The sequence below is a fragment of the Rhinolophus hipposideros genome (assembly GCF_964194185.1).
Source record: "Rhinolophus hipposideros genome assembly, chromosome: 6".
Taxonomy (NCBI): Eukaryota; Metazoa; Chordata; class Mammalia; order Chiroptera; family Rhinolophidae; genus Rhinolophus; species Rhinolophus hipposideros.
In genome coordinates this window covers 91,291,586-91,319,375 of record NC_138052.1, presented here as the reverse complement: position 1 = coordinate 91,319,375, position 27,790 = coordinate 91,291,586, and the positions used below count along the sequence as shown (strand labels likewise).

Sequence of the window (27,790 nt, the reverse complement as noted above, 5' to 3'; positions counted from 1 at the left end):
AATTTTGTGGAATGACTCCGAGACCAAAACACTTTACTCAAATACCAATGTTTTCAAATAGATTAGAGAAAAACATTCTGAAATACGAACTAGATATACTTGTCAAGTCAAATACAATATTCTATAAATAAATGTATACTTGCAATGCAAGTTTTCACTGCTGGAAGTGATTTAAGACTCTGGAAGTGGATTTAAGACTCTCCCTTCCAATATGAAATCTGAATGACAGAAGGAAAAGGTATTTTAGGAGTGCTTTACAATTCATTAGAGTCTTTTCTAATGATTTCAGGGATGGCTTCCTCCCAAATCTCCCAGAATACTCCAAACTAAATGAATTTAAGTTGGGGCATATTAAAATTCATTTGTTTATTTTTACTGTGCTACATAACACGTGTAAGTGGGGAAAGAAGTTTCACAAAATTTAACAACATGTGAGTCACAATTACCATAATTTGGGTACCTATATTGGGTAACTTTTGTGTTATAGTATTCTTGTAAAAATGCTTTGCTTCTAATTTTGTTTCCTATAGGGACACCCAGGACCCCCTGGACCCAGAGGCAAACCTGGCATGAATGGCTACAATGGCTCAAGAGGTGATCCAGGGTTTCCAGGAGAAAGAGGCGCTCCTGGCCCTAGAGGTCCCCCAGTAAGAAACCCATAGCTCATCCTAGTGGGAATCTTAAGTGAAAAGGCCCTACGGTTGGAATAGGCTCCATGTGTTTAAGAAAATACAAGTGTTCTGGGAGCATGATGAACAAATGGGGTGACTGGAGGATGAGGACAGAGGGGGGGGGACCTAGGACACTTGGAGTCCTATAGACTGTAGAAGGAGGCTGGATTTTTGTTTCCATCCCATGGGAACTCATTGATAGTCTTAAGGAAGGAAGAGATATGACCTGATTGAGGTTCCTTTAAGATGCACCTGGTTTCTGGACAAAGAATGGTTGGTAGGGGGAGGGAGCAAGGAGGCCAGTTAGCAAAGCTTATGTTGTTTAGCATTCAGGATTTCCCTGGAGACAGTTAACCCCTCTACATATTTAAAAAAGAAAGGACTTTAATGTGGGAAATGTGGCACTTAATTTAATGGTTGGAGGAGTGGAACTCAGGAGCCCCTGTGGGACTACTGATTTCAAAGGTTCATACTTAGCTGATATCCAGAAGTCGGGAAGCTGCTCCTACACCATAACCACTCCCTTTCACCCCATGTCCACACACCAGCAAACACTCAAGATTCTACCTTTCTGCTTGGCAGCAGCAGCAGTACCAGAAAAAGGATATCTTCTTCCCTGCTGACTTCCAAATCTCATAAGTACCTCTCCCAGGTGGAACCTAGTTCACATGCAGCTGCAAAGAGGTCTGGAAAATGTAGTTTTTAACTTCCTAGTTCCTGTAATGCAATAAGAAGAAGGGGTATGGAATGGCTTCCAGAAACAATTGACAACATTCAGCCCTTGAGAAAACTTTCCTGCTCTTAGTTTTCTATTTCCTTCAAAATTTTGAACTTTTATTTAAACCTCTGTGTAACGTCAACAAGAAGTACCCTTTCCTTTAGCCCTTATAGTCTCTTTCTCTTTTTCTCATTTAAATAAAGATTGGAGATGAGTTGGCCTTTCAAAACGGATTTTCTGTGATTATTTTTCAGTCTTTCCACTTCCCTCATTGAAGACTATTTCCCAAGATTCCTTCTAGAAGATTTTCTTATCGTCACCACCTTAGTCATCCTATTTTCTTCTATGAATTTTCCTTTTGCTCCAGGTCCTAGTGGAACTGGTCTGAACATACAGCTCGAAAAGAATTTCCACACTCACATCTTTCTTGTGGTACCGTGTTCCCCCAAAATAAGACCTAGCTGGACAATCAGCTTTAATGCGTCTTTTGGAGCAAAAGTTAATATAATACCTGGTACTAATGTTATATCACATTATATTATATTATACTATACTATACTATATTATATTAATTTTGCTCCAAAAAGACACATTAGCGCTGATTGTCCAGCTAGGTCTTATTTTCAGAGAAACATGGTATCAAATAAGAAACAACACCTAGCCTTCATTATTAAGCTTCTCAACCACCCTTTGTTTTCAGAATCAGCCAGTTGAAGGCTCTAGTGCAGTCCAGTGAGTGCACGTCTCTTGAGATCTTCAAATTGGGTCAAACTTCATTCTCCTGAGTGTCGATGAATATTCAAGAGAGCAGGGGTTCTCCATTTTAGCTTTAACACATGCAGCACTGATCATAGTGCTGAAGTTTGTCTTGATGGTCTCTTTGCAAAGTGGCTTTCTTTCCTTTGACTCCTTTCATGTATAGGCAGCCCTCACTTTGTACAGAAGTGTGAGACCTTACCATGGCCACGTAAGCTGAAACCACACAAAACAAGCTTAACACACAATGGGAAAAATTACCATTGTTCTGTGTCGTTTAAAATGTTTTGTCGAAACATCAAAAACTCTTATTGTTAGTTATAAATATATAGGGAGATTTTTTTTAAAAACTAACATTTATTTAGTGCATTGTAATTTACAACGTTAGACGCATCGAGAATTAGAGTGTTTTCCTTCTTCGTAAAGACGTGTCGAGTAGTTTGAACAAAGCTCGCCTTCGTCTCATCATGTAACTTACAATCTGAAGTGAATGTTTCTACGCTTGAATGACTTGCCGTACTCTGTTCTAAGTTTGGATCAGCTTCCAGGGTTGTGAAATATTTCTAAGAGTTTCTTTAACATGAAATTCCTCTGCCCGTGTCACTTCCTCTGGCACATCTTCATTCTTCTTGTCACAACCACTTCCCTTTTCTAAGGTTGATAAGTGTCTTCACTAAGTTCTTCTGGCTGGAATGACAGCAGTGCCAACATTCCCACAAATCAGTTATTTCTTCCATAGTTCCGTTTATGTTCTGTTTGAATTTCACCTCCAGCATTACCATTTTCCATTTCTTCACTTCTTTTTGATCTTTATTGGCCAATTCCCTTCTCATGGTTCTTATGAGATGTCTTTTGGGTTTATCACTGTGAAATAAAGGGGCAACACAACTACACACTTTGCTGTGTGTGTGTGTGTGTGTGTGTGTGAGTGTGAGTGTGTTTGTACACACTAATAGATATGCAGTGACCAGTCACGGACAGACTTTGAAAGCAATAATGTGGTCAGTCAGTGATCATGATTTGCATTTGTTACGAGCCATCTGCTCACCGATGAGCTAGCAGTAACGTTTGTACTTAATGTAGTTACTCAATTAGTACACAGTAATAACTGAATTTTGAACCATTTGGCTGGAGGACTGGTGCTCTTTAACTTAAGTGTGGAACTGAAATCCATGCATATTAGAACTGTGCTAAGCAAGGCCTGTCTGTGCAGGCAAATCTGATTTCTTAAGGAAGCTGCTGATGGAACTTACCGTTAAACCGGAAGGGTCTCCCATTGGAAGCAAAGTCAGGCATTCTTCTAAGAGGGATTAACCTTGACATCAGCATGTCCTTCGTAGGAGCCTAATATATGAAAATGGTTAACATTTGCATGTGCGACCCCGGTTAAGATATCTTAATATAGTAAGTAGAATAATTAAGATAGTAAGTAGGAAAACTTTGGGGAAAAAGAATACATTGAGGTATTTTATTAACTTTTAAAAAATGCCCTAAGTAAACTTGCAGGTACATACGAAAAACTTCCAAAGGGAACATGCTGATTTTTAAAACTTAATCTTATCATGGGGTGCATAGGCTCTATTTTAAACACAAATATTGAAATGGATAAAATCAAGTTTTAAAAACTATTTCTAGGGCACATTATTAACTGACAATTGCAAAACTATTTATTTGTAAAAATAATACTTGTGTATTATATGGTGAAGGAAAATGCACTCTTCCTGCTAAGTAATTAATAAATAGCTATTAACATATCAGTATATATTATATATAACCTACAAATAGGTATATTATATATTTATAATATATTTATATATACACATATAAATATAAATGTATTAGTAGATACTCTTTATTTGGAGATTTCTTAATAGATTTTAACCGAATACTGAATGACTATATACCTTAGGATGATGATAATAATAATGAAGAGAATAAAGAAATCTCCATTAGTGAAACATGACTACAATGGTAATTTTATTGGTGAGTAATATTGCACATAAAAAAGAAAATGCTGAAATAATAATATGCTCTCCTACTCTCTTAAGTGAATACTTTATTTTCAGGGCCGGCCTGGGGAAAGTGGAGAAAAAGGAAACTCAGTGTTCATTTTAGGTGGCATTAAAGGTATTCAGGTAAGCATTACAATTATGGTGGGTTTAAAAGAACTTTTTTTCCACATAGGTAAACCCATGCAGGAAACACATGGGCTGAGATTTCCTTTGAAATGTCCCTGAGCATGGTGGTTTTTGTCATTACCCTGACCGTCTATGATGGCTCCATACTTCTTGAGTGAAGGCACTTGGCTTTAGTTGCTCTGGCGATAAAATTTCAGTATCTCCCAACGATTCTTGCAGAATTCAATTCAGTGTTTCTCAGCCGTGGCACTGTTGACCATTGGGGCCACGTAATCATTTGTGTGAGGCTGACCTGTGTGTTGTAGGGTGTTTAGCAGTAGCTCTGGCCTCTATCCAGAGTGCTAGTAGCACCCTTCCCACCACCCACAGAATATCTCCAGACATTACCAATGGCCTCTGGGAAGAAAAAGTACCCCCTGTTGAGAAGCACTGACTTATTTGTAGTTACAAGTTAACTTGAGTATTTGCATTCCCTTATAATAGAAGTCACCACTATTGAACTTGAAAGTTATGGAAACGTTACAGCAGTTGCTTTGAAAAATTAAATGCTTTTGTGTTTTTAGCAGAGAATGATATGCAAATATTCGGAAGTAAACTCTTGAATGACCACCTCATCTCTCTAGTATGATAGCCATGGATACGCGGAAGGAGATTGCTAGATGTGCTAAATCGAGAGGAAAGATACAGTACATTTTCAAAACGTGGTCATTTGTCTTAAGGAAGAATATTCTGCAGCAATTAGATAAAAGTCATCCTAGATTCTTCTACTAGATCCTGAGTTTCATGCCACCCAGAGTGGACACAGCTGAATGGTGATCCTTTCAGTGAGCTCACAGTATTTGTTTGTGGCCTCTGTATCTATTCGTACTTGTTAAACAGCAAAAACTATGCTTCTGTTTACGGCTCACCTGATGGCTAATAAACTTGGCATCAAAAGCAGGGTTCCTCTAGGAAACAGCGAGGTGTTTAGGAAGGAGAGCACTGACCTTTGTCTACTACTGTGACTTTCAGTAACCCCCTTGACCTCTCTGAGCCTCATTTTCTTTATATGTGAAAGAAATTAAAGCGATATCTACCCTGACTTCCTCTCAGTGCTGATGATTTGTTTTAATAATTTATATTGCAGCATATTGTAAGCCATAGTTGACTGTACAGTATTAGTTATGGTGAGTATTTTTTGTAATTTTGCAAGAGAGAACCAGTGAGATAGAAGCGGAGATGGATATAGAGAATTCCTCATCTTAAAGAGAAATCCCTAATAAAAGTGGTTTGCAGATCAATAACCTTGGAGAAACAATGGTCTTAAGAGATCATATATCTATGTCGCATTCATTCATATCATTACTATAAAAATAACAAGCAGAAATAACAAGTGATTTCATTTATCTGAGGTTCCTAGAGTCGTCAGATTCATAGAGACAAGAAGTAGAATGGTGGTTGCCAGGGTTGGGGGAGGAGAAATGAGCGTTAGTATTCAATGGGTACAGAGTTTACATTGGGGAAGATGAAAGGTTCTGGAGACGGATGGTGGTGATGGTTTCACAATAATGTGAATGTACTTAATGCCACAGAACTATGCACTTAAAATAGTTAAAATGTAAACTTTTATGTATATTTTACAATACATTATATTTTACATTTTTTTTTAAATAAGAGCCTGTACTCAAGAGACTATACACCCTTTGATCCTTTAAAGTAGGTAGTCTCAAGGAGAGTCACAAAGCAGCAGAGCTGCACAGAAGCAGATGGGAGAGAATTTCCACACGAATTCCCTTCACATCTGCTCTAGGGTGATAAATGGGGTAAGGTATCTCTAAAGGGAGGCTGTGTCTGGCAGTTAGACCAGGTGCAGTTTAACTGTGATGAAATGGGACCATTGGATTGAGAATTGAGAACATTTTAAATGGAAAGATGAAATCTCATCTTGATTTCCACATACTCATGATTCTATCATCTTTCTCTGGTTTCAGCTGAGTAGAAGCAGAATTCAGACCTAAGAATGGAGGCCCCAAATCACCTCCACACAGCCTTCCACAGTTGTCTTTTCAACACCGAAAAATTGAACAGACTGCACAGTTAGACAGCTCAAATAATGTCTGTGTGTGCTCCTACTTTTCCATCACGTGTGTTTTAGGAAACAGTGTTGCTCTTCTAAAGCAATGTATTGTTATTATTGCAGGGTGACAGAGGGGACCCAGGACCTCCAGGCTTACCAGTAAGTCTCCTGAGTGGGCACGTGCTTCTCTTTGTTCCCAAATAGCCTAGGGTCCCCACTGGTTTGTATTCCAGCAGGACCGGCTACAAAATTTGCGAGGTCTTCCCAGTGCAAAATGAAAATGTAGGTCCCTGTTAATTTTTGTTCAAAAATCATTAAGAATGTCAAGGTGGTGACAGCAGAGCATTAAAACAAGCATGAAACCCTGTGTGACTGCACAGGTCACATACCTATGAAGCCATCCTTGAATCTTAGCAAGCTTTTGATTACCTTGCTTGCCTATCTTTTAATCATCATTTGGTATTGCTCAGATATATACAGTCACTTAACATTTAGAAAGTGAAGTCAGCTTAGAAACTATGTACATAATATATGTCAAGTGGAAATGATTTTGCTCTATACTATTCTGCCTATGGAATCAGTCACTTTGTATTACATTTAATATTTTGCCCTGTCCTCATCTCGCTGAAATTTGTAATTCAATGCTTATATTAGTCTTTCCAATTAATCAATGTTCACAAGATTAAAATGGAAAGTAATTTTGCCTCCTAATAGTTAACCTATAATTTTGCGTGGTCACTTCTGGCTGTAGAGAGGATTGCTTGCCCAGGTTGCTGTCTTTGCTACTCCTGAAGCTCAGGTCTGTATAGTTAATGAGATACCTTGATGTCGCTTTTAAAATAAATACCCATTTGTCCTCCAGGAAAGAGCAACTTTACTACACACTTGCTTTGCAAATCACTGGACCTGGGCAGGGCCAGGGGAGGAGAGAGCCTCTCTCCACACTTCCAGGAATGCCCAGCTATAACCTGTCCTTGTGAATTTGGGTATAAATTTGGGTATAAATTCATGTTGCAACAATTACATGCTGTAGAAAACTGTTTATGACTGAATCATTTTGACTTTGAATTGGGGACCACATTTCTATTCACATTGATCTGACAGGGCACGTTTAAAAAATATATTAAACAATATACATTTATATTTTAATATTAATTAATGTTAATATTTTAAAAGCACTCTGATGTATATCAAATTTAAAACATATGTGGAAGTTAGGAGTAGCTAGAAACAAGTTTTCTTTGTTCTCTACTTTTGCTATTATAAGATTTATTTGTAAATAAGTAAGTAGATTGATTGCTGGCTCTTAATTTAATGCTAACATAGGAGTTTGTCACACCTGCCAGGGAGCTGCTGCCAGGTGGCTCTGTGCCCTACGGCCATGCCAGAGCTGCTGTGAAGATGCTCTAGCAGGCGTGTGTGCTCAGGGCTGATTTCTATGGAGACTTTTATTCACTTGGGATTACATGCAGCTCTTGCTGTGAACGATGATTGTGGTTTTTGGTAACGAACGCACTGATTTTTCTTGTGTTTAGGGACCCAGGGGTTTGAGAGGCCCGGCAGGTCCAGTGGGGTATCCAGGAGAGCAGGGCTTAGCAGTAAGTACAGCACTGCTCATTCTGTCCCTCTAAAAACCCAACCTGACGTTTGAATACTGCACACACACACAAAAAAAGCAAAATCACCATTTTGGGTCAGGTACAGGTGGGGTTCTTTGGGCGATTATCACCTGATGAATCAGGGCATACCCGCCATTATCGGTGTGAGTGGCCTCTTGAATCACAGGTCTTCCGGGGGTAGCAAATAGCCCCACCATGATAGGAAGTCCCACATCGGTGTTTTAAAATCAAGGGTTTTCTAAAGAGAAATCTGGGACAGCTAACGGCAGCACCTTCTGATTTCTACGACTGACATGTGATTTGTGTGTTTCTGCTGTTGATGTAGGGACCTCCGGGCCAGGCTGGGAGTCCAGGTTTGAAGGTAGGTGGCCGTGAGTAAAATACACATACAGCCCATGTACCATGAAGTAAGACAAGTACCACTGGTACTTGTCAGAAAGGTGTCCTTCCTCTTATTAGACTCCCTAAAGTCTTTAATAAATGAACTTTAACAAGTTGCGTAGCCAGAAGTCGTGCTTGTAATTACTTCTTTAATATTCAAAAGCGATTAGATTTATTTATTTATTTTCTATTTCCAGGGTAACCCTGGTGTAGGAGTAAAGGGGCAAATGGGAGACCCGGTAAGCATTCCCTTTTGCACGGAGGAGCAGATGTTAAAATGTATGTGCTGCCTGGGTTGTGGAGGCTGGTCTGATGGTCACTTAACTGGGTTCATTATCTAGTCGATGCCCAATTTTAGGGCCAAGCATTTTTCTTTGCTGAATTACTATGGCACCATTACCCGTGGCTCTAAAATGACAGTTCTGACAACATTTAACACTAAATTCATGTTAATTTATGTGACACACTTTACCCTAGCATAAGCAATTGAATATTTATGCTAACATATCCAGGCTAAAGATCTTGTTTGATTACTGATTTGTTTGGCTTAATTTCACAATTTCATCAAAATTTCAAACACCATGCATAAATAAAAACATAAAGAACTAGAACCAGAAGCATTTAGCAACACACAGTCTCCTACTCCTTCCCTCCCTCACACTCACAGTCCTTACACTGAAGCATGGAACTTAGCAAGGACAAACTTTAGAAAAGTGTTTCAAGATGGCAGCTCCTCTGGAAACAATCTGAATGTCTAACAGCTGGTGAGTGGTTCTTGCAACAATTGTGGGCAAATAGTTCAAAACCTGTGGTATCCACTCTGTACCAGGCTAGGATCAGTGCTGGGGGTGGGGATTTAGCAAGACAGACCTGATCCCTTTTCTCATGGAGTTCCAGCACGGTTGGGTGAGTTATGGGACAGCCGTGTAACAAAATGACACAATTGCCAAAAATATATTGGAAGACTTTATGATGTGGGGAAATGCCTGTGATATAATGTTGAGCAGAAACTCCAGGTAAAAGAAAATTATAAAATTATTAAATATTAAATAAACTATAAAGTTATAAAATATGTTGTATATTTTTGTTGTTTATTTGTTTTTCTATAGTATTATTCTATTCTAACATATTTTGTGTTTAACACATCATTTGATCATACGTATATGTACATTATGCACAGACATATACACACATGTGTACACGTAAATATACATACACACATACACACAGTACATACACACCGCAATGAACTACACCAAAGTTCTAATGGAGATTGTCTCTGGATGGTGGGCTTAGGGGTCACTTTTATTTTTTAAATTTATGTTTAATAAAAAGTGTGCATTACTTATGCAAAACGATAAATATTTTAAATTACATCATTTATTTGCCACAACTTTAATTTTAAATCCATACACACAGGATAGTAAACATTACATCATAATATATGGGTGGAAGTCTTCTTGGTTTCATATTTTATTTCAAAATAAAATTAATATGAAATTCCTATTGATTTTTCCTTTAAAGGGTGAGGTTGGCCCGCAAGGTTCTCCTGGACCCACCCTACTGATACAGCCCCCTGATTTTTCCCTCTATAAAGGAGAAAAGGTAATTCCCAATCCATATGTTACTTTGGTAAAATAGTAATGGTCAACATGGCTTGAACACATACCTGTGCCAGCCAAGTACTGAGCCCCTACATGCATTATTGCATTAATCCCAAAGCAACCTTAACAGGTTGGTATTCTAAGTAGCCCCATTGTACAGAGTTGAAACATGAGGCTTGGAAAGGTTGCCAATATTCTCAAGTTCACCTAGCTACTGAGTTGCAGACCTAGCTTGAGCTGCTAAATTGTGACATGTCCTTCAGCAATCATGCCCCACTAATATTATCTTTGATATGTGGACTGAAAAGACCACTGGAAGCCCAGTTGTCCTTTAGATGTTACATATGGACTTTATGTCTTGATAATAGAAAATGAAGTGAAGTGTAGAACTGGGCATGTGATCGACTCTTGGCAAAGATGGATTCCTCTGTCAGCCTCCAGTTCTTATGTTACTGGTGCCCCATGCGGGTTCTGTTGTCAATTTTGAATGACTTGATAAAATTTCACTAATGTGCTTAAAAATGAGACCCTCCTCTCAATGGCTACATCCCGAGCTTGCATATGCTGCCCTGGCTCTATGGTTGTCCCTCACTGCACCCCATGACGCTCCTCCTGTCACAAAGTATGGCCTTAGTAGAGTCTCATTTGTAACTGCGTTTGGGTCTTAGTCACTAAGTTGAAGAGTAATCCTTTATTTCAAAAATTAGTAAAATGGTTGTTGAAAGATGTAATTTCTGAAAGACATGGAATTCAGTAAGTTAAACAATAAGAATAAGCCAGATGATGCTCATTGTGATTTTTAGGGTGTAAAAGGAATGCCTGGAATGGCTGGACCTCCAGGACCACCAGGACCCAAGGTAGTTTATTAAAGTAATTTTTTTTTATTTGTGTGATGTGCTATCTTAATTTAAAAAAAAATTTTTGCATGGTCTTTATCATTGCTTTAAATCCTAATATATATTATTAGAATTTTTCACTGTTTTATCATAAGCCTGTAGGATACCTCTCCTAAAGTAGTTATTTTCTTTAACATGCTGGCAATAATTTTTATTTCTCATTTTATTTTTGCATTCTTTATTGCTGCAGTATTGTTGCTTGAACCCTTCTAAATGTTGTCATCTCTTTAAGGGGGAGCCTGGAATTGGGGCAAAAGGAGAAAAGGGCATTCCTGGGTTCGCGGGCCCTCGGGTAAGGATCATTCAAGCCGTCCTTAATTTCAATGTGTTCGGAGGCATTTCTCTCTCACATTTTTATAAAACTAGATCAACATTTCTGAGACCTCAAGAGTGGGATTATCTCAAATAGGAACAATTTATTTTGACAACAAGAATTGCAAAATTGCTAAATGTCCCAGAAAACCATTTCCATTGACATCGTTTCGATAAAACAGGCAAGCAGAAGATAGAAGAATGGGCAGGAAGGAAGTGACAGGATTAGGACTGTAGCATTCCCTGCCTTGGAATTGTTCATTTAAATCTATTTGATGAATGAAGGTATTGATCTAGGGGCAGTAGCTAGAAAACACACACACACAAAATCAGGCCTCCAACTTCACCACACATGTCACTAATGGGATCCCCGTTCATAGAGTCTCTGTGGAGGCCAGATCGCAGCAGGCATGGGCATTGAGTTTATTTGGCTCTAGATTTAGTACTTAATGGGACAGCATTGGCTTCCATGGTAATTTTTATTGCTGATCAATGCATAGAGCAACTGTTTATCTCTAGACAAATTATACTGCAAAGACTTCAAACATATTTAGCCTAATGAAAGAATTAAGTTAAACTAAAATGCATGAGCAACAACAACAAAAATATGTTCCTAAGTTATAGCACTGGCAAGGACATGAAATTAAAAAAAAAAAAACTAATAAGCAATTAAAATGGTAAATGTTATAAAGAAAATGGCATATCTTTTATATTTATTTCCTTTTAGTCAACTATCTTTGCAGATAAGATTAAATACCCATGGAGCAGTCTCATAATGTGAAAACATGATTCCTTGAACTGTTGCATACATTTTAATTTAATTCTGTTGGTGTTGATTTTTGTGAATTTATTAGGGTGACCCAGGCTCCCATGGATCTCCGGGTTTTCCAGGATTAAAGGTAAAGGTACACCATTATGGAGATGACAAATACAGTTCATTAGTAAATGCAATTCACTGTCCTTCTAGAGTTGTACTGCTGCAAACATGCACTCAATAATTGGAAAGAGCGACACATTCATTTTATGAATTACATGATTTAGTTGTGGTTGCAAAAACTAAAGCACAAAACTGATACAACACAAAAGCAATGTGGAGATTTTGCACGGAACCTCAGTGAGCATGTGTTGTTTAAATTAAACTAGAATGAGATCATTTGTCACCCAATCACATTTTTTATAAAAGGCCATGTTTCTGGTTATTTGTAGGGGGAAACAGGACTGTTTGGAGATCCTGGGCCATTTGGATTTCTTGGCCCAAAGGTAAAAAAGTGAGCCTATTTGATTACTGCCTAATAAAATTCCACACACAATGCAATATGTATTACAGAACTGTACACTTGAAACCTGTAGAATTTTATTAACCCATGTCACACCAATAAATTTAACAAAAGTATTTCAACAAATGATTCAAAACTGTAACTTTTGAAAGAGACAGAGTTAATTTTGTATATATTATTTTTATTGCATGTTTAATGATTACATTTTACCTTTGAGCAATGATTATTTTGAAGGTGAATGGTGGTGAAAGTTTAAAAAATTCCTCCGGGATCATACAGTACCACGATTAAAAACGGAGGGAGTTGTAGAGAGCTTTCTGTTTTCGCCACCACTGAATTGTTTTCTTCTCTTTGTAACCTCTGTGACCCCATATTCAGCACTTGCTCAGGAAAGGCCGTGGTGACATGAGAGAGACGCAATTAAGGGGGACAATATTTGCTGTTAAAATAAAATGTAGACTCAGATCTTGTAGGTGAATAAAATATTTGTCCTAGAATGCCAAGTTAGACATTAATGCTCATTGTATGTCTACGAAACTTCATGGTTTCAGAGGTAGCTAATTTATGAACGTGGAATCATTTTGTTGGAGTTAAAACCATTTTTTTCTTTTGAGAGAACTTGGCCAGATGGTTATGTACGTCTGTTCATAGGCAGGAGGTCAGATGCCTCTGTTTTTTCCTAGAAACCCATAAACTGTTCATTTCTCTAGTCAACCTGTAATCTTTACTTCTTATATGAATGTACTTTGGCCCCTTTCATATTTATTTAATGCTAGAAAACATGAGAAAATATTAATATTTCTAAGAAAAGTGAATGAATGAATGAATGATTTCAGGGAGATCCTGGAGACCGCGGGCACCCAGGACCACCGGGTGTTTTGGCAACTCCACCTTTTCCGCTTAAAGGTTTGTGTTTCATTCGGTTCCTCCACTAACTATTTGCCAATGGGATTTGAGTGGCCCTCACAGAAGAGTCTGGCCCAGTATTTCCGTAGTTTGCACACTAAGAAGGTTAAATATTTGAATTAGAGCATGAATATGTCATCATACAAGCGCAGGTAGAGCTATGCATCTTGGTTCACCTCTGTCAACACAAGACATCAAATTTTATTTTGGTATGTAAACTCTATGCTGGGATTTTATTTTGTCACCTTTCCGAAAGTAGCGTTTTCCAGTTGTTAATATATGTATGTGTAAAACCATTTGACTAAGACCTAGCCAGATGCTGCCTCCAAGAAAAGAGTGGTCTCCATCAGTGACAATGACAGCACTGCTCGAAGTTCATGTGTCTGCAGAGGACAGGCAGACACAGGGGCTCAGAGCTTTTAACATGTGGTGAGAAACTGCTAAAGAGTCTCTTAGTTATTCTTCAACAAGCCTCGCAAAAAGTAATTGTATATGAAATTTAAAATGGAGATATTATGCCTCTTATATTCAAATGTCATTGTTTTTTGCAGGACCTCGGGGGGATCCTGGGCTCCCAGGACGCTATGGAGAGATGGGGGCTGTTGGACCCCCTGGTCCCCCCGGCCCCCCGGGTAGACCAGGGGAAACCTGTCCAGGTATGACTCCACTGGCTTTTATAAGCCTGGTCTGCTACATCTTTCTCCATACCAGCTGTGCTCAGCTCCAGCTGATACTGAAATCACCTTAGGAGCATTTCAAAAATGCTAAGGACTGTGCCTACCCCAGACCAAGAAGGTTGAACTCCCTGGGGATGGACCCAGGCCTCTGCTAGTATAAAAGTGCCCTATATTTCTAATGTACAGACAGGGTGAAGGACCACTGAACTCAAACGAATTAATCACTTACTTGGAAGAGATCCATGTTCCTGGACTGCACCTCAGAAATATTCAATCAAGATCTCAGGGGTGTGGAGAAGAATATGTATACATAACAGGCTTTTCACGAGCTTATCACATGCACAGAAGATTTGGAAAACACTGCTGGGGTTAGAGTGTTTCTTCAGGTCCTTCCCATCCTCTTGGAAGGCTCTCCATATTGACGTCTATTGTCAAAATTGAGTTATTCTACCTAGGCCCCAACTGAAATCTCCTACATGCAGTGTGGAAATTCAAATTATGAATTAAAGCATAAAATTTTGATTCAGCCTTAGTTAAAAATACAAACCAGCCTCTCCCCTCAAAGAAAAAACCACAACACAAAAAACACAAAACAAACAAAAAAACGTGTATCTCATGGTAATATTTCATAAAGAACCTGGGAAATAATTCTGTTGACCTAAGGACTTTAAACTCCTTCAAGTGCTGTGGTGGTTAGTATTCCCAGTAAGATTAGGAATAGAAATTTGAGGTTATTCACATTCTGTGAACCCAGGGGAACTGATTAAACGTGTGAGGAGAAAAGCCTTGAATAAATGTAATTTATCCAGTCTATGTCTCTTGTTAAATATACTGAGAAGGAGTGAAACGTTTCCTGAGATATTCAACTATTAACTGCAAAATTCTTGTTTAATCTTTCATGAATCTAGCTTCTACTTTGTAGGTTCTGATGGCCACAAAGCTAGTAGAATTTTGTCTAATTCATTTAATCTTTAGATATCATAGCCTTGGCCTGATTGACCCAGGACTGTATAAATCATATAGAGTACCCTGTTGGTCAAAAAACACTAGACTCTGGTCTCAGATTTCTCTTTTCAGGCTTGTTTATAATAAAATACTGTTTCCAGCAGATTGAAACCAAAATCCCATGGGAGTAAGTGACACATGTGCCTAACAGATTCAAAACCAAATATAACAGGAAACCTCTTAATTCCATAAGCCCTCACCCCCCCTTTTTTTTTTTTAAAGAATTAACCCAGTGGCTTTCAAATCTTGACTACAACCCATAGTAAGAATGAATTTTATATTGTATTGCATTTACATTACATCATACACACACATACGTGTATCCACATAGGCATATAATTAAAACACAAATTGCACAAAATAATACCTTTATGAATATGATACACTACATTTTCTATTTTATTCTTTTCTTTTGAAAAACAACGTTGAATGATGGCCACAACTTAATTGATTTCATGCTCTACAAATGGATGGCCAAGGCTGCGATATGTTTTCCACTATAAGCCATTCTCGCTCTTGGAAGTTGGTTGGGGATTTTCCCTGGCACTGGCACAAGGCAGGATCCAGGTCCATCCATTGACTGACTGGAGATTCTGAGTCAGCTCTTAGGAATTGCATGAAGACAAGATAGCCAAGTACACAAAAGCACGCATCCATTTTGTCCTAACTATACCAATGTATATAACCTTTATTATACGGGTTTATTGTATAATCACCTGCAGTATTTACCGTGAGATGAGCAGGGTTTTGGAGTCAGAAACCTGTGATTAAATCATCACCTTGCCACTTAATATAGTATAGTGAAATAATTATGCATTTATACTACGAACTGAAAATATTCCAGTTTCTATTACTTATAAGTTGTGTGATCTTGGCTTTTATTAAATCTCTCTGTGCCTCAGTTTTCTCATTTGCAAAATGGAGCTTTTGTTCAGGGTCAAAAGAAGTAATAGGTATACAGCCTGGCATGTAGTAAAGACTCACTGTATTAACTATCATTATTATTACTATTATTATTATTATTACCCATATTTGGCCTAAACTGTCCATGATTTATCTATAATGTACAAACTTTTCACAGTTGTTTGAGGAGTCAAGATGACGTGTGAAAATATAAGCAAAGCCCCAGCACATATGCATACAATAATGAAAGCCATTATTTAACTAGCATGCTATAATACTGATTATTGACAGGGTTTCATTTGTCTATTGCTGAAAAAATTATCCAATCCTGGTTGCTTAAAATAATGACAATCATTATATTCCCTTTCACTCTTTTTGTGGTTCAAGAAATCAAGAAGGGCTCAGCTGAGCGATTGTAGATCAGGGATTTTCATATGCTTGCAGCCATATGCTGGCAGCAACTGGAATATGCAGGCTGGCCAGGCATCTCCCTCCTATGTCTCTCATATATCTCTGTCCACACACGACCTCTCTGTGTGGACTCTGTACTTAATTTAGGATTCCTTACAGCATGGGGGCTTTAGAGCAATGAGATTGCTTCTGTGGTGAGTTAGGACTCCAGTCCCCAGCATTTCAGCCCACAAGGCAGAAGCTGAATCACATTTAATAATCGAGCTTTGGAAACCGTTTAGTGTCACACTGCTCTGCTTTATTAACTCAAATAGTCACAAAAGCCTACCACATTCAAAGCGAGGGAGACATTCCATTTCTTGATAGGGGAGTGTCAAGGTGCTACAAGAGTGTGAGGGACATGGTAGCCATCTTTGAAAACCACAATCTTCCACAAAGTGATTCTAGAAGCAGCCATGCTTAGGAAGACACAGGTAGGAGAAGTGTTCACTCTCCCATGAAGGCTTCTAGCTGTCTTTCAGCCAAAGCCACAGAGAGAGGAAATAGGATGTCAAGGGGAAGCAGGATATGGCTGCTGCTGCATTACTCACTTTGACCTCTGAGCACACTGAACATCTGATTGTTCAGTGAGCATGTGCCATCACCAAACATTGCACTATAGCTACTTATGTGGATTATTTTATTTAATCCTCATAACAGGCCTTTGAGGTAGATATGAGGATTAAAGAAGTTAAATAACCTACTTAAGTGCCTGAGCTAGAGAAGGAGAGGCCAGGTTCAAATCCAGCACGTCTATGTTTCCCTACCAGCCTCGGTTGCTATTGTATTAATATTTTATGTCCTATATAGATGATCATGTGAGTCCATATTTTTATTCACTAAATGTGCTGATGTGCTTATTCACATTATATTTTTTTACCAAATTATCAAGTTGGAAAGATTGAAAAAAATAATTTTAAAGGAATAATATATATTTCTCTCCTAATAACCTTAAAGAGTGGGGAACGGCGAGAAAATCTGATTCTCAAACGTGTTTGTTTCCACTTAATGTACTTGTTTCATCGGAGGTGAGGCATTTTGATAACGGAGGTATTCAGTTATTTTTTTAATTACATTTTTTTCCTTCAAAAATAAAATTCCACAGCCTAAGGAAAAATGTACTGATTTGATTTCTTCAAGAGAAAAGTTTAATCTGAAAGTGTATGTAATTTTCATTCTTGATTTCTCTTCGAGGCATGATGGGACACCCTGGGCCACGAGGGCTTCCTGGTCATCCTGGACTTCCAGGGGCAGCTGGTATACCTGGAAGACCTGATTCTGCTCCAGGAAAACCAGGGAACCCGGGACCACCTGGGTTGCCTGGACCACCAGGGCTGCAGGGACCTCCAGGATCAGATGGTAACATGCTCCTCATTCACATTCACTGTTATTTATGTTGATATTTGTAGTGGCATTCAGAAAATATGACTTTCTGAATGTTTTAAAAATAATAGTTCATGAACCAAGTTAATATTAATACTACAAAAAAGTAAACTGATGTTGGACTATCACATCAATTAAAGCACATGAAAATACTTGGTGGACAATTTAAGTGTGATAATAGAATTTTGCAAATTAATATAATTTTATTTTTTAAATGTAGTTTTAATTTTTATCAGAGTTATATATGGACATGGCTTATGAGCCAAATAGTTCTACAAAGCCAGTTATGAAGAATTGCCAGCCCAGGCAATCCCTTCTCCTCTTCCTTCTTGGATCTTTTGTTATTTGCCTCTATGTTGCCATTCAACATATTCATGTTATTATTTGTTAATTTTTCAGTTTGAGCATTATCTTTTGACTTCCCCCTATAGAAGATGAATTTAGCCCTTTTCAGCCTCCCTCCCAACCACACATGTGCACCTTGGAAAATACAGCTATAATCATAGTTTTGGTTAAATAAATATTCAGTGTTTACAATGAATAGTTTTTAAGTTCTATTCTCCAGTGAAGCTATATAAAACTTTATATTATTACTTTTCTAGCACAACATTTTGTTAACAATAGTCTTATTTTCTTTATTTGTGTTTTCCTTGGTTTTCAATGTACTTATTGCTAGTTCAACCTCAACCCACCTAGAATGGTATAAATCTCCTAATAATACATTATATAACTCATTAAATATTCTATCAGTATTACATCTTTGAATAAACCTCTCTTGGAGCTTTTTGCTTTTTGACCTGTTTAAATTAGGTCAGGTTGCATTTTTAATTTGCTGCTGACACACTGTCTTAAGATCTTCCTTTACTATTATCCGGGTAGTGAAATTCTCTCTCTGTCTCTCTCTCTCTCTCTCTGTCTCTCTCTCTCTGTCTCTCTGTTTCTCTCTCTCTCTCTCTTTCTCTCTCTCTCTCTCTCTCTCTCTCTTCCATAACTTACATATTTCTTTTAATGGGTAACTCTCTCGTTATACTTCCTGAAGAAAGGTATAAATTTGGAGGCTCTTGTCTGAAAATGTCTTTATCCCACTTGTGGAATTTGATTTATAGTTTGGCTGAGTATAAAATTCTAGGTTTAGAAATATGTTTCCCTCAGGGTTTTGAAGGCATTGTTTTCTAGCTTCCCGTGTTGTTACTGAGAAATTCAGAAACATTGAAATATTTAATCCTTTGAAATATTTTTCCTCTCTGAACGCTTATAGGAGTTTTTCTTTGTTTTCACAGTGATTGGCCTTTGTGTGAGTACATTCATATTTATTTGCAGGTACTTAGGTGGCAGTTTCAATCCAACACAAAGTCTACATTTCTGGATAATTTTCTTGAAGTATTTCTTTGAAGATATTCTCTTCTCCATTTTTCCCCATTCCTCTCCTGCCCCAGACTTTATAGATTTCTCAGACAATCCATTCAATATGTCTCTTTTTCTCATCATTATTATTCTTCACCTTTTAATTTTTCTGTAACACTTTCTGGGAGATTTTCTCAACTCCATCTTTCAACTTTGCTCCTGAATTTTAAAATTTCTGCTATCATTTCTTTTCTAGTTTCCAAGGATTTGGTTGTTGCTATTATTCTTTTTTAGTGTTTCCTTTTGCAGCAGCCTGTTCATGTTGCAAGGATGAAATGCCTTCTATCATCTGATTTTTAAATTATGTAGTTTCTTTTAAAGTTTTCTTCTTGTTGCATTGTCTGTTTCCTCCAATTTTTTTTTTTTTTTGTGTGTGTGTGTGTTATTTTGTCCTACTGAAATTTTTGAGAAGGAGATCTAGTGGTTTAATTGCTTCTTTAACAAATCATCTTGTTTGAGGCCTCACTGTCATTCTATTTCAGAGATATCAATTCCTGAACTTTGGGAGAGATTTCTTATGTAAATTGTGTTCTTTCTTTACTTTCCTTCCTTCCTTCCTTTCTTTTTTTTTTTTTTTTTAAGATTTTATTGGGGAAGGGGAACAGGATTTTATTGGGGAACAGTGTGTACTTCCAGGACTTTTTTCCAAGTCAAGTTGTTGTCCTTTCAGTCTTAATAGTGGAGGGCGCAGCTCAGCTCCAGGTCCAGTTGCCGTTGCTAGTTGCAGGCAGTGCAGCCCACCATCCCTTGTGGGAGTCAAACTGGCAACCTTGTGGTTGAGAGCCCACGCTCCAGCCAATTGAGCCATCCGGGAGCTCAGCAGCAGCTCATCTCAAGGTGCCGTGTTCAATCTTAGTTGCAGGGGGCACTGCCCACCATCCCTTGCGGGGCTCGAGGAGTTGAACCGGCAGCCTTGTGGTTGAGAGCCCACTGGCCCATGTGGGAATCGAACTGGCAGCCTTCAGAGTTGGGAGTAGGGAGCTCCAACTGTCTGAGCCACCGGGCTAGCCCACTTTCCTTTTCTTTACTGCCTGGTTAGAATTCAACTTTATAGGGTCTGCTGTCTTATTACATTTTTAAAAATTTTTAAATTTTAAAAAAAATTAATTTCAGGTGTACAAAACAATGCAATAATTAGACATTTCACCCCTCACATAGTGGTAAGCCCTCCCAATCTATTGCCCCTCTGACATCCTTTATATCTATTACAACTCCATTGACTCTATTCCCTATACTAGACTCCATATCCCATGACTATATATATTAAATTATAGTTGACATACCATATTATTCAGGTTCAGCTTCAGGTGTACAGTGCAGTGGTCAAACATCTACACCGTCCATGAAGTGGTCTCCCTAATAAGACATGTGGCCATCTGACACCCTACAAAATCTTTACAACATTATTGATTATATCCCCAAACTGTCTTTCATATCCCCATGGTAATATTATAGTTACCAATTTATGTTGTCTAATCCCTCCCCTTCTCCCTCATCCCCAACCTGCCTTCTAGCAACCATCAGTTTTACCTCTATATCTCTGAGACTATTTCTGTTTACTTTGTTCATTTATTCAGTTCGTTCTTTATTTATTTTTATTGTTTTTTATTAGTTTCAAGTGCACAAGACAAAGTAATACTTAGACGTTTATCATTTATATCCCTCACACTGTGTGGACCCCCCTCCTCCCACTTATTCAGTTCTTTAGATTCCATATATAAGTGAGATCATATGGTATTTGTCTTTCTCTGTCTGACTTATTTCACTTAGCATAATGTTATTACATCTTTTTGCTGTTGTTTTCTTTCCCTTTTCCTTTGTCTTCCAGGCCTTTTCATAATCTTTTTATTATATATATTATATATATATTAAATATATATGTTTATATTATTATATATAATAATATATATGTATATATGTATGTATATATGTAATATATGTATATATTATTATATATAATAAATATATATATATATATATATTTATTACTGTCTGTTACTTTAGGATTTAGGGAGAACAAGGAATTTATTGTTTACATTTTTTTTGTCATCTTGAATCAGATGTCTCTGAAGTTTTTCTTTTACGAGCTCTGCTTTACACTTTCTTCATTAGGTAATAATTGATTATTAAAGGGGGAAAGATCTTTGTCATACACTTCCTCTTAGTTTTTTTCTATTTGTTTTGTTTTGATATTTTTGTTTGTTGTCCGTTATCTTCTTCTGCAACCCACTGAAGTAGAGCTGAGATTAGGGATGGCCTTACCGAAGATTATACAGCAGAAGCGTGCTGTGACATTCCTATAGCCTACTTGTATATCTATTCTTTGAGAGAAACGATCATAGGAAAGGAGTAGAAGAAAGAAAGGGGATGAGGGGAAGACATGAGTGCAAGAGACACTTCCACTTGTTCTGTTGGAGACATTCACAAAATGATGTGATTCTCTCGCCCACCCCCTTTCCCACTGTGAAGTTATGTATTGTAGTGTTGGGCATCCTGGACCACCAGGAGTAAAAGGCAAAATGGGTCCTCCAGGAAGAAGAGGCTCAAAAGGAGAAAAAGGCAAGTATGCATCAGAGGTAGAATTCCTAGAAGACAACAACACGTCCAGGGTTGGGGACATTTGTGAAATGTGTAATGTGGCATTTCGTTTAGATTTGTTACTTATCTTAGTTATCTCCTATGAGTACTCCACTTCATATGTGCTTATGATGTGATTAGTACTTACCAAAAAGTCAAACCTCATGTCTTAGAATATAAAGGAGAAACTTTCCTGCCATGAAATTTGCTCCAAAGTGGTAACTTTTTTTCCCATGAGATCCTCTTGATTCCTTAAAAGAAGCAGAGATAGGGCAGTGTTGATCTTTTATTTCAGTTTCTCTCCGTGGATTTCATATTTCCCAAACTCATCAAATGCCTATGGTTCTATGTTTGTTTGCTCTAAATTTTTTGGTGCCTTTTTGATCAACTGTGTCAGGTAGGTATGAGAGCTGAGGAATTGGACTATCCTTAGAGACATTTTTTAAGATCAAAAGTTCTGATGATTAGAAAATACATTGTAGTGAATTATTAATTGTAATATTCAATGCAGTCAATAATCCCTCTTCATCTATTATTTGTTTCTTTAGATGATCAGGGTTTAAATACTAACCACATTATTTGTTTTTTTTTTGTTTTTTCTGTTTCTTTAGCAGGAATCAATTAGGAGACTTTTTAGTAGGAACCAAATAAGAGACTTTTAAACTTTTAAAAATAAGAAGCTTTCTTATTCTTAAAGTTTCTTCAGTAGAATTGAACATCAGGTTTTCCTCTAGAATTTGTCAGGATGAGTTTATTAAGACTCAAAATACCTCACTTGTCTAGAAACAATATATCCCTCCCATCTAGACCAGGCCTACACCATGTGCCCAACTCACACGTTATCAATTGTCTGCAATAACAATTGTGCACATCAGACCCTTTTTGTTTTTATTTTCACTATTGAAAATATTGGAAATAAATAGTGAAATAAATAAAACTTTTATTGGAATTTTGTTCAGGAAATATGACAACGCTGCCTTTTATCCTCTGTCTAGGAAATGCAGGGCTCTGTGCCTGCAAGCCTGGTCCCATGGGTTTACCAGGCCCTGCAGGACTTCCTGGGAGGCCAGGTAGTAAGGGAGACTTGGGGCTCCCTGGGTGGCCTGGAGAAAAAGGTCACCCAGGCCCTCCTGGTGCTGAAGGATCTCCAGGGCCACCGGTGAGTAATTCTTACCAGGAACAATCTTTCTTGTTAAAAGACACAGAGATAGAATTCAATTGGACCTTTTTCTAATTTATAGTTTGGTATATATTTTATGTTTTGAACTTATAAATATATTAATGACCAAAAATCATCTCTATTCATCCATTAATTTATTCATTCATTCTTTCATCCATTTGACTCATATTTATTGAGCACCTGCTCTGTTCCAGGTGCAATTCCAGGTGCTGGGGATACAGCAGGGACCAGAACACACTCTGCTCTCTGGGTGCCTCTACCTTGTTGGGAGGACATACACCATGTAACAGATAGATGAGTAAATAGCAGTATGGCGGATGGTGATAAAGTCCATCACCATTTCATGTGGCTTGAATGGAGAGCGAGGGGCAGAGCAAGAGTAGCTGAAGTCAAGAAAATAGTGGGAGGTTAGGGGCTATTGCTGAGCGTGGGCTGTATAGGTGGGATGGATTTGAGTTTTTACTCTGGATGACGCAGAATAGCCAGTGGGGAGTTTTTAGAAAAGAAAGACATAATCTGACATTTGTTTTAAAGGGATCACGCTGGCAGCTCTGTTAAAAAGAGACAACAGGGGACAAAGGAAGAGGTAGCTAGATTGCTGCAGTAATTCTGATGAAATATGATAGCAAATGGATTAACATGGTAGTGCAGAGTGTGGTGGGAAGTGGTCAGATTCTGGATATGTTTTGGCTAGCAGATTGGCTGTTAGACTGGACAGGGGCTATGAGAAGAGGTGTGAAGGATGTAGCAAGTCAGGCAAGACAATGTGAGGAGCAGGCATGGGGTGGGGAAAGGGAGCAGTATCACTGGGGACGTTTTAAGCGTGAGCTGCCTATTAGACAAGCAAGTGGAGATGCTGAGTAGGCAAGGGGGGTGATGTTTAGTGAGGGATTCAGATGGGAAGTAGAGACTGGAGATGTAAATATTGGCTTTGTCAGAATTTATCTGATAGTGCCAAAGAGTGGATGAGATCTATCTCAAAATGGCTCTCATCTGCTGACCATTACAAGTGATTCAAGTTGAGACACACACAGCCTTTTATCTGTTGCTCAAAATAAAATCATTGCCCCTCGGGCACTCCTCTGGAGGCTGGAGACAGCCCTCCTTTCCCCTTCTTAATTAAAGAGGCTTAATCCTGGGGTGACCTGGAGCCTAACCATCATGTTGGAGACGTAGAATGTAGCATAAATTGCTCTAAAGTTCTGCAGATGTACAAATTTAGTGAACTGCTCAGGCTCCCAGGGCATACCCATTCTTCCAGGGTACCAAAGTCTTATTTATTAAGCATGCCACTGGTATTCTCTTTCTGGAGAGAAATTGGTTCAAATGGTCTCAAGAGTCTATCCATCAGAAAATATTTTCATTATACATCTTTGGACTACATGCCATCCACACATACTGTATGCCATCTACGTTGGGCCCATCCCATTGTCCCCTATGACTTGGATATACAGTAAAAATAAGAATTCAAGCAACATTCAACCCATATTAGCACTTTATTATTTCTAAGGTTCTTGTCTAATTCAGCTATTTCTACTAAGAGATTTGTTCCACTCACCTTTTTGATGCCTCATTGACATTGTTACACACAGAATGCTATACTTGGGTGATGTTCTTGGGGGTATTCAGTAGTGTGTGTAGCTGTATTTTCTGTACATGAAATGGCTCCAACCATTTTGCCCATTTGAGTTTTTAGGCCTATTGTGTACATTTTTTTGGCTTTTCATTCTTACTGCTTGATGCTGCCATTGTGCTTATCTCTCTGGTCCCTTCTCCCCTTTGTAGTTCATTGCACATAAACTGGTAACGGCCAGTTAAAGAGATAGCTTAGCTTGGTTGAACACGTTGTGAGATTGCATGACAATAAGGCAAGGTGGCATATGTATGAGCAAGGAAAATGGTCTGCTTGGTCATTTTCACGTTCCAAATTCTTTCCTGTGTTTCTTGATTATTGAGGCCAATAGATAAGTAACCTTAAGCTATGATTAGTGTTTCTATAACTGTATGTATTCTAATGCTTGGACGCTCTAATATACCAACAGTAGGCTTTCAGAGTTTTGACATGGCTTGATACTCAATAAAATGTACCACTTACAAAATCATGATCCAAAGAGTCCTTTCTCAGAGCAATTTTAAGCCAAAAGATGATGAGCCTATCAAACAGAGTTCGTTGTTTACTTGCTAGACAGAGGAAATATATTGACTACAGCAAAGCTTTTTATTTTCCTTTCTCTTGCTTATTAACTTCCTTTAATATCAATCTCTTTCATCACAACCTCATCCCTCAATCTCTACCTTCAGCTCTAGCAGCAGCTCTTGTGGTTAACCTACTCCCCTCTTTCCTCCCAATTCTACTTTACAAAGCCCAAGACAGTTTTTTAAAAGTTTTTTAATTCTAAATTTTTATTTTGATATGAAATTTTATTTTATGGCTCACAAGAAGTTGCACAATCATGAGTACAGAGAACTTCCATGTACCCAGCTTCCCCCAATAATATCTTACATAACCCTAGTACATTGTAAAAACCAGGAAATTGACATTGATAAATTTGTATTGACTCAGCTACAGACCGTATTCAGATTCCACCAGCTTTTACATGCAGTTCAAAAACCTCAGTTTTGTAAGGTGGGACCCACCTTGGAAGGCAGGGAAGAGAATGAGACCAAGCATGCCAAACTAGAACCCAGAACAGTTGAGTAGGAGGAAAGAAGAGATTAGATATGCATGAATGTGAATAACATTTGACCCATCACAATTAAACTGATCTATTGCTATTATTTCTCTCCAAGGGAAAACCTGGTGCCCCAGGACCACCTGGCAGCAAAGGAGAAAAGGGCGACCTGGTTGTATCAAGAGTTAAAGGTGAGTCTAATCAATCACTTAGCTCCCTGCCATTTTATGAATGATATATGAACCATCCCCTTGCATCAATTTCCCCTGTAACCACAGATAGATTCTATAACAAGATTTAGGATTATTGAGATCACTTAAAAACATACTCCCTGTCCTTCACTGAGACTTGTGATTGTTGAGCCTCAAATCCTTTGTCTCTAATTTGAAAACACAAATGCTCCTTTAGTCACAGTTTCAAATCTTCATTGTTGTGAACTTGGGTTTGAAAGAAGACCTCCTTGAACTTGCCTAGTATTTGTCCACTACATTATACCATGTAACCCTGAAAATAAGACCTAGCCGGACAATCGGCTCTAATGAGTCTTTTGGAGAAAAAAATAATGTAAGACTCAGTATTATATGATATGATATGATATGATATGATTTATATTATATTATATTATATTATATTATATTATATTATATTATATTATATTATACCCTCTTATAGTATAAGACCAGGTCTTATATTAATTTTTGCTCCAAAACACGCATTAGGGCTGATTGTCCGGCTAAGTCTTATTTTGGGGGAAACACTGTAATATCCTGTATCAATCAAGAATATTTTGGTTGTACATGACAGAAATCCAGCTTGAACTAGTTTAAGGGGGAAAAAGTAATTAGTTGACTTACTTAAACAAAATTTGAAAGGTTGGATACAAGGTTTGCACAGGGACAACTGCATAGGAGTTTCTATCTGCGTCTTGCATCTTTCATTGTGCCATCTGCATTGTTTTCCCCAAGATTACCTTTCTCTGGGCTCTGAGTACGTGCCCAGAGCTACAAGTTCTTACAATCAGATATAAAAGAGAGCACTATCTTCTCAGCTCCAGTTAGAAAAAACAAATTTCAGGAAGGATTGGACTAGCCTGGGGGCAAGTCCCCAACCATTGGCCATCTCTTCGTTCACTGTGACCAGGAGATGGTGTACCAGGTTTGACATCACACAATCAGGGGAAGATGCTGTTATGATTGGTACCTCCATATACAACCTCCTTGTCAGAATGGGAAAAGGAACATTTCCCTAATGAGAGATTCAATGTTTTTGGCAATTGTCATTCTCCCCTCTACATTTACACAGTTGTCTTTGTGTGACTTAGTCAGCTGAGACACTTGGAGGAATCTCTACCAGCCCACACAGAGTCAAGATCATGCCTTTATCTTTAGTCCTAGGTTTTCTACTGCACCCACTGCTGATAAGGGCTTTACTATCTTTTAGCTTTTGTTTCCAGGGCAAAAAGGAGAAAGAGGACCTGATGGCCCCCCAGGATTTCCAGGGCAGCGGGGACAAGATGGTTGGGACGGACAGGCTGGAGCAAAAGGGGATTCAGGACCCCCAGTATGTATAATTTTTCTCCTGCTGTAGAATTTTACTTTCTTACATGGCCACAAAACATCTGTTTTCTTCTTCTCAATTTAAAAAGCTATAACTTGATAAAGTGTTAACAAGCTGTAAATCAGAGTCACCTTTGATTCACTGCCTTGAAAAGATGGTTGTTATAAAAAGTGTGGCATGATGGAAGATGGTCTAAAATCCTGAGTGGCAGTGCAGTCATAACAAGATTCTATCTCGTCTTTGTATCATTCTTGTGGTGGTTATTTCCTTCTGGATTCCTTGTATCTACAAAGCCCCACGGATCTGAGGTCTGTTCACTTAACTCTGTAGGGTGGAGGATAGAGCACAGATTCTGATAATTATCGTCAGTCCTGTTCTCTGGTGAAGAATCACATGAGGGAAGTGGCAAGCAAAAAATGATGCACTGAATTGATGAATTGGCTGATGGAAAACTCCATTGATAAATGATATTTCTGCATTTTTCAAGCATGTTTTGGGTGGAGACCATGTGTGGATAATGAAGGTCATAAGAAAAGACTATGAGACATGATTTAATGCTTAGGAACTTAAAATATCTTGCGTATATGAGATGTTTCTGAATGCTTACAATGTCACAGAAACTGACCTAGAGGTTTACTCATAACAGTA

The 27,790-nt window shown here is 38.1% G+C and overlaps 1 protein-coding gene across 1 annotated transcript in view; it reads left to right on the top strand.

The window, feature by feature from the left end:
* Positions 1 to 27,790, top strand: part of COL4A4 (collagen type IV alpha 4 chain) — a 118,461-nt gene that overhangs the window by 39,337 nt on the left and 51,334 nt on the right. Inside the window, exons 9-26 of the mRNA XM_081052078.1 lie at positions 531 to 647; positions 4,212 to 4,280; positions 6,463 to 6,498; positions 7,875 to 7,937; positions 8,284 to 8,319; positions 8,537 to 8,578; positions 9,864 to 9,944; positions 10,747 to 10,800; positions 11,072 to 11,131; positions 12,006 to 12,050; positions 12,358 to 12,411; positions 13,265 to 13,334; positions 13,886 to 13,990; positions 17,564 to 17,728; positions 21,626 to 21,715; positions 22,729 to 22,892; positions 25,704 to 25,776; positions 27,039 to 27,145. Of these exons, the coding sequence (XP_080908204.1) occupies positions 531 to 647; positions 4,212 to 4,280; positions 6,463 to 6,498; positions 7,875 to 7,937; positions 8,284 to 8,319; positions 8,537 to 8,578; positions 9,864 to 9,944; positions 10,747 to 10,800; positions 11,072 to 11,131; positions 12,006 to 12,050; positions 12,358 to 12,411; positions 13,265 to 13,334; positions 13,886 to 13,990; positions 17,564 to 17,728; positions 21,626 to 21,715; positions 22,729 to 22,892; positions 25,704 to 25,776; positions 27,039 to 27,145 (1,431 nt within the window). The remainder of the gene's footprint in view (positions 1 to 530; positions 648 to 4,211; positions 4,281 to 6,462; positions 6,499 to 7,874; positions 7,938 to 8,283; positions 8,320 to 8,536; positions 8,579 to 9,863; positions 9,945 to 10,746; positions 10,801 to 11,071; positions 11,132 to 12,005; positions 12,051 to 12,357; positions 12,412 to 13,264; positions 13,335 to 13,885; positions 13,991 to 17,563; positions 17,729 to 21,625; positions 21,716 to 22,728; positions 22,893 to 25,703; positions 25,777 to 27,038; positions 27,146 to 27,790) is intronic.